Source organism: Lynx canadensis, chromosome D3 (genome assembly GCF_007474595.2).
Source record: "Lynx canadensis isolate LIC74 chromosome D3, mLynCan4.pri.v2, whole genome shotgun sequence".
In the NCBI taxonomy this organism is placed as follows: domain Eukaryota; kingdom Metazoa; phylum Chordata; class Mammalia; order Carnivora; family Felidae; genus Lynx; species Lynx canadensis.
In genome coordinates, this window is record NC_044314.2 from 64,989,449 (window position 1) to 65,001,690 (window position 12,242).

At 49.4% G+C, this 12,242-nt stretch overlaps 1 protein-coding gene across 1 annotated transcript; it reads right to left on the reverse strand.

Moving 5' to 3' along the window:
* Positions 1–121: 121 nt before the first annotated feature.
* Positions 122–8,484, reverse strand: LOC115528284 (tubulin alpha-3 chain). The gene is made up of 5 exons (XM_030336269.1): positions 8,426–8,484; positions 4,252–4,474; positions 3,221–3,369; positions 2,227–2,907; positions 122–418 (listed from the first exon to the last, which is right to left on the reverse strand). The coding sequence occupies exons 1-5, from the start codon at positions 8,426–8,428 to the stop codon at positions 122–124; spliced, it is 1,353 nt and encodes a 450-aa protein (XP_030192129.1). The 5' UTR covers positions 8,429–8,484.
* Positions 8,485–12,242: the final 3,758 nt, after the last annotated feature.

The window sequence follows — 12,242 nt, forward strand, 5'->3', positions numbered from 1 at the left end:
CGGGAATTATGGCAAAAGCACAAAGGACATGATGATTCAATATACAAACTTTAATAGATAAACATATCTTGTAATGTTATCATGGGGATGATACAAAAGGATGGTTGCCAGAGGCACTCATTCAGTATTCTTCCCCTTCTTCAGCCTCTGCTTCCACGGAATCCACACCCACCTCTTCATAATCTTTCTCCAGAGCTGCCAGGTCCTCCCGGGCCTCGGAGAACTCCCCTTCCTCCATGCCTTCCCCCACGTACCAGTGCACAAAGGCTCGCTTTGCATACATGAGGTCAAACTTATGGTCTAGGCGGGCCCAGGCCTCGGCAATGGCGGTAGTGTTGCTCAGCATGCACACGGCCCGCTGCACCCTGGCCAGGTCCCCTCCGGGGACGACGGTGGGGGGTTGGTAGTTGATGCCCACCTGCCAGAGAAGGGGAAGAAAACAGTCTGTGCAACTTCTGTCAGACCCAGAAATGGCAGCTGCTTTCATGGAAACAAAAGGCATGCAGGTGCCTTCTTTGTGCCAGGCAAGGTGTCAGGTGAGCAGGGTGCCGGTTTCCAGACCAGGAAAACTGGGGAAAAGGAGCCCTGGCTCCCGGCTCAGTCCCAAGTTGCCTGAAGGGCTGTGTCCCAGCAACTGAGACACGTGACAGGTGCTCGGGTAACAGGGCTGTTTCTTCTAAAAGGGGACGCTGCTTTGTATTGCTCATGTTATTTTCCCCATAGGCTTCTACAAGATGGGGATTCATTTCTGTAGCTGAAACCTTTTCCACTCGATTCAGAGTACTATGGTTGTATCACCAGGGGAGATCATGCCCCCGGTCTCCCACCAAATGAGCCAGCCTGTGCATAATAGGGCGACAGGCACACCCTCAGGTCCTAGGACTGTTGCTACTACTGCAACAGGAGGTGGCCTATGTGTGTGCTAAGTAGGAGAAAGGGGGTGATATTCGAGGGCTGGGTCCAAAAGGGGAGGCATTCTAAGTTTCCAAACCAGGAGACACCACGACCAGAGGTTTGGGCAGGAATACACAGGGTCAGTTAGAGCTGGGGTCGGCAAACTTTGTCTATAAAGAGCAAGACAGGGACGCCTGGGTGGCTCAGTTGGTTAAGGTGTGCAACTTCAGCTCAGGTCGCGATCTCACGGCCTGTGAGTTCGAGCCCCGTGTTGGGCTCTGTGCTGACAGCTCGGAACCTGGAGCCTGTTTCAGATTCTGTGTCTCCCTCTCTCTCTGACCCTCCCCCGTTCATGCTCTGTCTGTCTCTGTCTCAAAAATGAAAATAAGCGTTAACAAAAAAAAGAGCAAGGCAGCACATATTCTAGGCTGGGTGGGCCACATGGTCTCTGTCACAATTACTTAATTCTCTCTTTGGAGCACAAAAGCAGCCACAACAAGACACCAATGAACAGGTGTGGGTGTGTCCACATAAAACTCTACGTGGCTGGTCTGCCAACTGTGCCGATCCCTGAACCCAGAATAGGAAGGGCTAGTGAAGGACCCGCTGCAGCGAGCCCACCAGAAGCAGTAAGGTCTGAGCCAGCTAGGCGGCATGGAAAGCAAGGCAGAGGGAAGCACGTTTTCCCAGATGGAAAGCATCGACAGCTTAGCGTCCAAGTACTGGACAAAGCTGAAGAGCTACAGCAAGTTTCCTATTCTGTATCAGATGGAAGACTGGCACAAACTGTGTTGGAGGCAGCCTCTGCCCAAACTTGCCAATCTTACTAACAGAGAAATGAGTATGTTGCCATTTCTTCCAAAAACACCCATGACCATTTTTCGTTAAATCAAATGCTGCATGGGACATTTAGATTTGGTTTAATTTCCTTATGCCTGAAGAATGACGTGGGATTTAGGAACACTGATGTTTATTTACAGTGATACCCCAATTTCAAATATCCACATAAATTACCAAAATGCCCTTGAAAATTGCTACATTTCTAAGTCCAAACTATTTTTCCCACACTAATTCTTCCACCCAGAAGCGGCGACAAAAATCCTTCCAAAAACTTTCTGTTCTGTTAAAAAAGAAAATTCTCACGCAGATACACAACGTGATAACTCAGGAAGGGAGTTCAAATGGCACCACTGAATAAATTCTCACTCCGGCTCACTGATTTATGACCAAGGGGCTGGCTGCCATGGAACAGGGCATCCCCTACAAAGGGCATGCCGTGCTTGGTCGGCTGCCTGCTGACCGGTAACACCACTCAACATCACCCAGTCCTACCTTAAATCCAGTTGGGCACCAATCCACAAACTGGATGGTGCGCTTGGTCTTGATGGTGGCGATGGCTGCGTTGACATCTTTCGGGACCACGTCCCCCCTGTACAACATGCAGCAGGCCATATACTTGCCGTGCCGAGGGTCACACTTGACCATCTGGTTAGCCGGCTCAAAACAGGCATTGGTGATCTCGGCCACAGACAGCTGCTCGTGGTACGCCTTCTCAGCTGAGATGACCGGGGCGTAGGTGGCCAGGGGGAAGTGGATGCGGGGGTAGGGGACCAGGTTGGTCTGGAATTCCGTCAAGTCCACGTTCAGGGCCCCATCAAATCGCAGGGAGGCCGTGATGGAGGACACGATCTGCCCGATCAGACGATTAAGGTTGGTGTACGTGGGCCGCTCGATATCCAGGTTGCGCCGACATATGTCGTAGATGGCTTCGTTGTCCACCATGAAGGCACAGTCAGAATGCTCCAGGGTCGTGTGGGTGGTCAGGATGGAGTTGTAGGGCTCCACCACGGCCGTGGACACCTGGGGGGCCGGGTAGATGGCAAACTCCAGCTTGGACTTCTTGCCGTAGTCCACCGACAGCCGCTCCATGAGCAGGGACGCAAACCCAGAGCCGGTGCCGCCCCCGAAACTGTGGAAGATGAGGAAGCCCTGCAGCCCCGTGCACAGATCCGCCTGAGAGAAACCAGAGACCGTGAGTCAGTGCCTGCGGAAGCCACACCGCCGACCTCCGACAAGCCACGCTCGCTTCTTTGCCTCTGCGGGATGATCACACATTCAAATCGTCCACAGCGCACGTGCGGGACGCTCAGGAGCAAAGCAAGGCAGACGTTAGAGATGTACGGACGCACTGAAGCCACACGTGAAGGGAAACGTGGACTCAAGATTCTGGCCTGGGGTTTTGCCAGAGCGACCTCCTGGTCGCAATCCCTGCACACCCTCCCGTCCGGGGCAACGTCCACAGGAAGCCTTCTCGGCACCCCCTTACCAGTTTTCGGATCCGGTCCAGGACCAGGTCGACGATCTCCCTGCCGATGGTATAATGGCCTCTGGCGTAATTATTGGCTGCGTCCTCCTTCCCGGTGATCAGCTGCTCTGGGTGGAAGAGCTGCCTGTAGGTCCCTGTGCGCACTTCATCTACAAAGAGGACACGTGGGCCGCAGGGCTTCAAGCCTGTTGTCAACTCACCGGGAGGGGTGGGTTTGGGGACCGTCGGGATCTACCGAGCACGTGCCGTTCCTCGCGGGTCGGCGGCATCAGGGTCTCGTAGAAAACGTCTCTGCGTCATACGCAGACCACAACAGCAATCTATGGCTCAGCAGGTAAAGTCAAGTGGAGGTACAAAGTCCAATCTGACTGGTCCTCAAAGAAGGGAAACCACTCACACCCGCACACAGGTGATTCTGCACGTGCATACGTATGTCCTCCTACCCACAGCTACCTCAAAGAGTGTAACTAAAAAATCGCTTACATACTAGACAGTCACCAGGTCAGCATGACCTTGGCCGGCCAGTCCCATCAGGGCACCCTCTGTGGCCTGCCTCTCACAGGCTTTAGGGTGACATCCTGTCTTCCCCTGGGTGGCCACTGAAAGGTGCTCTCTCCTTGCAGCTCTCCCTGGCAACCACTTCAGCCTTCTAATCCGGAGGAAGCCAACGAATGTTCTCTACTTACCTTTCTGTCAGATGCAGGTCAAGATTCTCACGCAGCAGCATTTTGGTGTGCGCAGCGTTAAGGAGGGACCAGTGCCTGGGCACCCCGCAGGTGGAGTCTACACAACCACCGGCCTGGGGCTGAGGCGGCCACGAGTGAATCTATTACCAGCCTATGTTTTTCCTGTACGTTAGGTTCTCCTAACTTAGGAGCCTCAGTTTCTCACCTGATGTAGCCACAGGCGTGTACTTGTACACCCCGTCCTTTCTGCAGAAAGGATTCAAAGGAGCACAGGGGGCATGGAGGGGGCTTCAGGGAGGCTCTCCCACTCTCCCGGGAAAGCCGCCCAAGTGCCCGCGTACCTACCGACCACGGTGGGCTCCAGGTCCACAAACACCGCTCTGGGCACATGCTTGCCAGCCCCAGTCTCGCTGAAGAACGTGTTGAACGAGTCATCCCCACCACCGATGGTTTTGTCACTTGGCATCTGACCATCGGGCTGAATTCCATGTTCAAGGCAGTACAGTTCCCAGCAGGCATTGCCGATCTGGACACCTGCCTGCCCCACGTGGATAGAGATGCACTCGCGCTGGGAACCAGAACACAAACGTTGAGATCCCCTTGTCTTCAAGGGAACCAACGCTATATGGCACGGAAACCGTATTAACACACACATCTACATGTATTTCACATTGTCTATGGCTTTCCCAGACCTTTCCCAGAAGGCTTATGTGACCCTTTTCAAGTCCCTATGAAAACTGAGGTGCTCTAAACCACCCTAGCTACTAAGTGCCGGACTTAGCCCCTACACAAAAGTGTTTGCTACCATACACGTAATGTCAATGATAAACGCCACACCATACAGTCACATACAGCCACAGTCACCACACAGCCACAGTTATTCTCGAAAGAGTATAGCGATTAGTTTCTGATGGTGTCCTGTCCAAAGAGAATGTAACAAGTAACAGATCAGGGAAGGAAGAGTGGACTTGGACACAGGTCACCATGGCCCAGGTGCCAGTGGTCACCATATGTGTGCCATCCATCTACCCATCTACAGCTACCCTCTATTTTCTCCACCCAGGGCTGTGCTCAGGGAGGCTGACCCATCTGGACTGCATTAAAGGGGCTTCCTTGCACCTGGCTTCTGGTTGCATTAGCCAAGGCAGGCATCGGCAAGAGACTGCGAGGTTAGAGGACAGTGTGGTCAGGGTGCTCACTTCCTGGCTCCCACCCTGCCGGACTGCCATGGGCTCCCTGAGTGTGTTTATCAAGGCCACAAACTTTCAGCAGTCAGTGTTCTTGATAAAGCCACCTTCTCAGCTTCTAGTGACCACTCCCTTCACCTCAAGGCTAGGAGTTAATGGCAACCAGACATCACAAATGGTAGGACACTACACTGTCCTTTGGTGGTTTCCTTAGACTCAAAGTACCTATTTTGACTGTACCCTATCTTTCCTGCCATAAACATAACCGTACAGTCATTAATCATTTGTTCTATTTCAGACACCTTATCCTTACAAATACATAGAGGAGATCAAATAAAATTCAAGGTGTCCCACCTACCCTAAATCCTAATATACAATACCAAGAACTTGAAGTCCTGTTTTTAAGTTTGGCAGGCAATTTTTTTTTTATTTTTAAGGTGTGTTTATTATGGAGAGACAGCACAAGCAGGGGAGGGACAGAGAGAGAAGGAGACAGAAGCCGAAGCAGGCTCCAGGCTCTGAGCTGTCAGCACAGAGTCCGACACGGGGCTCGAACCACAGACCGTGAGATCATGACCCGAGCTGAAGTCGGACGCTTAACCGCCTGAGCCAGGTGCCCCTGAAGTCCCGTTTCTAAAAAATTTTTTTTTCAACGTTTATCCATTTATTATTATTTTTTTTTGGAACAGAGAGAGACAGAGCATGAACGGGGGAGGGGCAGAGAGAGAGGGAGACACAGAATCAGAAACAGGCTCCAGGCTCTGAGCCATCAACCCAGAGCCCGACGCGGGGCTCGAACTCCCGGACCGCGAGATCGTGACCTGGCTGAAGTCGGACGCCTAACCGACTGCGCCACCCAGGCGCCCCTGAAGTCCCGTTTCTTATCACACAAACACCAACTCTCCAATTAGGGGCATAGAGATTCACGGAACGCCACAATACCCTAAGAATCCATCCCAGAAGGAACTATTCAGTTGCAGAAAGAACTTCTCCAATGACAAGGAATGCACTCCTTCAGAGAAGAAATTCATCAACACTCTGGGAAGTCTTTTGGAATCCACACAATCACACCATTTACAGATCAGTATTATTCATTTTGCCTTACTTAAATCCAGGCAGCCTATGCTTCACACGATGCCTGATTTAGTTTTCTACGGACTCAGCCCTAGTATGATCACAGGAAGCTCTGTACCCTGAGAAAATCCCTCAGGTTTTTCTTTTACAAAATGGGGGCTGGTGTGCTACATGATCTGCAAGGCCACTTCCATCTGATTATCCAGTGGAACTAACGAAAAGCAGTCAGAGAAATCATTCCTAGCTTTCAACAGAAAGCCATTAAAAATTCATCACCAACCTCACCTGGATCATTAAAATTTTACCTTACTTTACTCAGCCTTATCTTCATCCTCTTTCTTTTCAAGCTCCAGTCCAACTGCTCTCTTCATATTCTTGGCAGATTACTTTGTTCCCTCTGTACCCAGAAGCTTCAGCTTCCAGACAGCAAATGCGCAGACCTTTCTGCTCTCTTCCTCCTGTCAATTGTTTCTACTGATCCCCTACCCGCTAACAGTCCTCAAAGTAATCACTGGCCTTCTCAGGCCACTAGAGATCCACAGACCTCTTCAGGGTAATTGGAAATTAAAGCGATTTCACAGTGGGACTACTGAGATAACCAGCCCTTTTCACCGTGTTCACATTTCACCGTGTTCACTGATGGTGCATAATCAAACAGTGGGTAAAACTGGGGTGCTTGGGTGCCTCAGTCAATTAAGCATCCAACTTCAGCTCAGGTCATGATCTTACCATTTATGAGTTCAAGCCCCGCACTGGGCTCCGCACTGACAGTGCAGAGCCTGCCTGGGATTCTCTCACGCTCTCTCTCTCAAAACAATAAACTTAAAAAAAAAAGTGGGTAAAACTCTTAATGCCCTAGTACAGATCAAGGTAGTGGCACCAAACTATACCAGTGTTCGTTAGATTCTTCACCCTTATGCACTCACGGTAAAAAGACCAAAAAAAAAAAAAGTCAATTTCATTTCAGAATATTCATGATGAAGCAAAAAATGATTATTTTATAAAACATCCACCCTCAAGTACTGTGATAAAACGGAAAGTATCCATAAAGCACTTGTGCACCTGCTGAAATACAGCTGTTTGAAGAAATAGCACTTGTGTGTTTTCAGTTGCCAACTGAACTAGCTTTTTTCACAGAATGTTATTTTCCTTGCAAGAGCCGACAAACTATGGCTGTTGCAACTTGGATATCTGGTGTTTATGTTAGCATGTTGTCTGAAAGTAAATAAATATTTTTAAAATTTCTAACATGGCAAATGACTATGGAGATAACCCACATAAACAAAGGCTTTTTGGAGTCCTAATTTGTTACACTGTAGAGATGTCCATGGAGTGCCTGGGTGGCTAAGACGGTTAAGCATGACTCTTGCTTCCCCATCAGGTCATGATCTCATGGTTTGTGAGTTGAGCTCACTGGGCTGGCAGTGCAGAGCCTGCCTGGGATTCTCTCTCTCCCTCTCCCTCGCCCCTCCCCCACTTGCACTCTTTCTCTCTCTCTTCAAATAAACTCTATAAAAAAATAAATACTGTAGGGGCACCTGGGTGGCTCAGTCGGTTAAGTGTTGGACTTCAGCTCAGGCCATGATCTCATATCACATGAGTTCGAACGCCACGTTGGGCTCTGTGCTGACAGCTTAGAACCTGGAGCCTGCTTGGGATTCTGTGTCTCCCTCTCTCTCTGCCCCTCCCCCACTTGTGCTGTGTGTGTCTCTCTCTCTCTCAAAAATAAACATACGTTAACATACATACATACATACATACATACTCTAGGGATGTCCTGGGACCCCAACGTTTGAGAACGACCTTCCAGGCCTCAGGAACCCAACATAACGGCTGTCCTCAGAGACTGAGTCAAGGCCACCCAACAAGTCAAGGTCACCCAGCTTCCAACCTGGCTCATAAAGTTACAATTTTCGAGAAGACATCTGCACCTGCCGACCCCCTTCATCCGGGACATTACCACGACGCAGGTTGCCGCTGCCCTCAGGGTTCGCACACCCAGAGAACAAGCGAGAGGACTATCATCTGCTCGTCCGGGCAGCCCTGGGCCTCCAGTGCCCAACCCAGCCCCCTCTTTCCCCCGATCTCCCCCCCCCCCCCGCCACACACACACACACACACACACACACACACACACACACAGCCCCGGTCCTAGGATTTGTCCCAGTCTTGCCCCACCCAGGGGCCTCATGTGGCGGGCTTCATCCTCCCTCCTGCCTGGGCCTCTATGAACCGAGAGTGGCCAGGGGGGGCCTCACCATGGTGAGTTCAGCTGCTGCCCAACGCCGTTACCAGACCTCAACCGCTGCCACCGACGCCACGCGCCCAACTGCCGCTGCTGCGCGGTGCACCCGGCCCGGGATTGGCCCGCCGCTGCCCAGGTGCCCATTGGTCCTCAGTGCCTCGGGGCGGACCTAGGCCTGGAATCCCGCTTCTGATTGGACGTTACTTGACTTGCGGAGTATGGTGCTTTCTGATTGGATATGGCTTTGGCGGGAAGGCTGTGGCCTAGCCAAAGCCGAGCATTCTGATGTATCCTCGGATGTTAGGTGGGAGTGGTCACGGTTTTCTCTGCGTGGGACATAGCACATTTTCGTGCACGTAAGCCCTCAATGTGCGCGTGGCTTCACGTCAAGCTTGTGCTGCCTTCTTGCTTGGAGGCCCAGGCCCACTCACCTGTCTGCTCGTGATTCCGGTCTTTGCAAACGAGACACCCTCTCAAGGCCTGCCCACCATCTACCTGTAAGCAATGCAAAGGAGAGCTGCTCTCCCGTGCTTCGCAAGCCAATAAAAGACTTGCACCAAGTTTTTGCCTTGAAGATAGGCTATTCGTTGGTGTGGCACCAGCCAGGAGAACGTAAAACCAGTGTTCAACGTCCCGAACTTCCTGATGGCTTATAAACGAGGGGTTTTACGGGGAAAGTTGGGGGCAGGGCGGGGGCCCGGGCGGGGGGGGTCTCCTGAGAAGGTGGACGCTATTGATTGGAGGCTCATGAAGTCATGTTCACAGATGTTACTTTGTTACTTCAAGTGGCTTCGTCTGGTCCACGGAGGTGTGTTCTATCTCAAGAGACTTGAGATAGACTAACAACCAACAAGATGGATGCCAGCTTCATACCCCAAATCTGCACCCGGCTTTCTTGTCCACCCTTTTTCGGTGCAGAAAGGCCTTTGCCATCCAGCGCCCAGGAACCAGGCAGGATTTGATTACTTCTTTAATCTGGGGATTTCTGAGTTTCTGGGGACAAGGGAGTTGGAGGGTATACCCCAGGCTCCCCCCGCCAAGGCTGCGTTGGAGTGCAGTGTCCATTTTGGGGAACTTTGGTACAATCACCTGATTCTTCCATTCTGTAAGGACTGACTTAACTTTCTTTGGGATCCACTGTGTATTTATTTCTGAGAAAAGCAGGGGAAAAGGAATTCTGGCATAACCCCAAACTTATCACTAGAATGCAACATCCTTTCTGGTGATTCCCTAGAGCATGTTGGAGCAGACCCTTAACTTCTTACAGAAGAGCGGGGAACTCTGCCCCTGCAGTGGCACACAGCAGGTAGAGGAGCTGGACTTTTTCTGTAGGCCTTGGGAACATTTGGATAGTATGATTAGGTCGGCCCTTAGAAAGATAGCTTTGGCAGCAGGGAGGAGGGAGATGGAAGGAGGTCAACGGAGAGCCGGGGAAACCAAGAGAAACCCTCCCTGCTTCTTCCCTCCAAGAGAGTGAATCCTTCTATCTTAGGTCACCTGCCATAACAGAACACCATGGACTGGGTAGCATAAGTAACGGAAGTTTATTTTCTGGGTTCTAAAGGCTAGAAGAGTAATGCAAGGTCAAGTTCTGGAAGGGTTGGTTTCTAGCGAGGGCTCTCTTCCTGATTGCAGAAGGCTCCCTTCTTGCTGTGTCTGCCTATAGGGGTGGGAGGAGAGAGCAAGCTCTCGGTGTCTCTTCTTACAAGGACACTAATCCTATCAGATCAGGGTCCCACCTTTATGACCTCATGTAACCTTAATTGCCTCCTATTTCCAAATATAGTCGCATTGGGGGTTAGGGCTTCAACGTAGGAATTTGGCAGGGGGACCCAATTCAGTCTATAGCACCCTCCTCCACCCTCACGGCTCCAATCATTCCACATACATAACTGAATTGTAGCCTGTATCACATTTTAAAGTACTATTTATTTTTTCTGGTTTTAAAAGTAACACATATTCAGAGGAGAAAGTGTAGGAAATGAAGAATAACATAAGGAAAATAAAAATCATCCCCAAACCCACACCTTATAAACATTATTAATATGTCAAGGTGTTCTTAGTGTTTTTTTCCCCTGTGTATATACTTATACATGGGTTTTACAAAATTGGATCCAACAATATGATTTTTTGTTTAGTAACAACTTTCTTGAGATATAATCCACATACCATACAATTCACTCATTTTTTAAAAAATATGTTTTTTTGTTTGTAAGTAATCTCTACACCCAATGTGGGGCTCAAACCCACAACCCTGAAATCAAATCACATGCTCTACCAACTGAGCCAGCCAGGTGCCCCACAACTCACCCATTTAAACCGGTGTACAATCCAGTGGTCTGCAGTATATTCACAGAGTTGTGCAACCATCACCACAATCCGTTTGTAAAGTTAGAGTAGGTGACTTATTTGTTTAAGTTTATTTATTTATTTATTTATTTATTTATTTAGAGAGAGCATGAGTGGTGGAGGGGTGGAGAGAGAGAGACAAGAGAGAGAGAGAGAGAGAGAATCACAAGCAGGCTTCACACTGTAAGCGAGGAGCCTGAAGTACGGCTCAAACCCACAAACCGTGAGATTAGGACCTGAGCCAAAATCAAGAGTTGGAGGCATAACCGACTGAGCCACCCAGGTGCCCCATCACAATCCATTTTAGAACATTTTTACCATCTCCAAAAAAACCCATGCTCTTTCGCTGCCAACCTCCAGTCCCTCCCATCTCCCTAGCCCTAGGCAACTTCTTTTAAATTTTATTTGAGAGAGAGAGAGAGAGAGAGTGTGTGTGTGGGTGAGAGAGAGAGAGAGAGAGAGCGAGCAGGAGCAGAGCAAGTGAGTGAGAGAATCCCAAGAAGGCTCCATGCTCAGCATGGAGACACAGGACACAGGACTCAATCCCCTGGGATCACAATCAGCTGAAATCAAGAGTCAGATGTTCGACCCACTGAGCCACACAGGCGCCCCAGCCCTAAGCAACTTCTAATCTACTTTCTGTCTTGGTAGATTTACCTATTCTGGACATTTCCTATAAACAGAATCATACAATGTGTGGTCTTTTGTGAATGGCTTCTTTCACAGCATCATGTTTTCAAGGTTCATTCATGTTGTAGCATGACACATTCCTCCTGTTACATGATACATTCCTGTGGTAGCATGATCCTTCACTCCTGTTTCTTGTAAACAGCTTTATTGAGATACAGTTCACATACTCTACAATTCGTCTATTTAAAATGTCCAATTACTTTTGGTATATTCACAGTGTTGTGCAGCCGTTACCACAAGCAAGTTTAGAATGCTATCATCACCTCAAATTTCATTTCTTTTTATGGCCAAATAATATTCCATTGTATGGGCATACCATTTTTATTTTATTTTTTAATGTTTATTTTATTCATTTTGAGAGCAAGAAAGAGCAAGGGAGGGAGGGAGAGAGAGACTCCGAGGCAGGCTCTGCTCCACCAACGCACAGCACAGAGCCTGATGCAGGGCTCCATCCCAAGGTTCGTGAGCTCATGACCTAAGCCGAAATCAAAAGGCAGTTGCTCAACTGACTGAGCCACCCAGGTGCCCCTATACCATATTTTATTTACCCATTCATCAGTTGGTGGACATTTGTACTTTGTGGATATTATGAATAAAGCTGCTGTGAACACATGTTTTCATTTCTCTATGACACGAATTGCTGGGTCTGTGATAAACTACAGGTTCAACCTTTTAAGGAATTGCCAGACAAACCATGTGATTTTTTTTCAATCCTGATTTTCTCACTTAACATTAACCATGTGCTTTTTCATAAACTGTTAACGTGTTCAATGTTTTTTGAACGCTTGGCT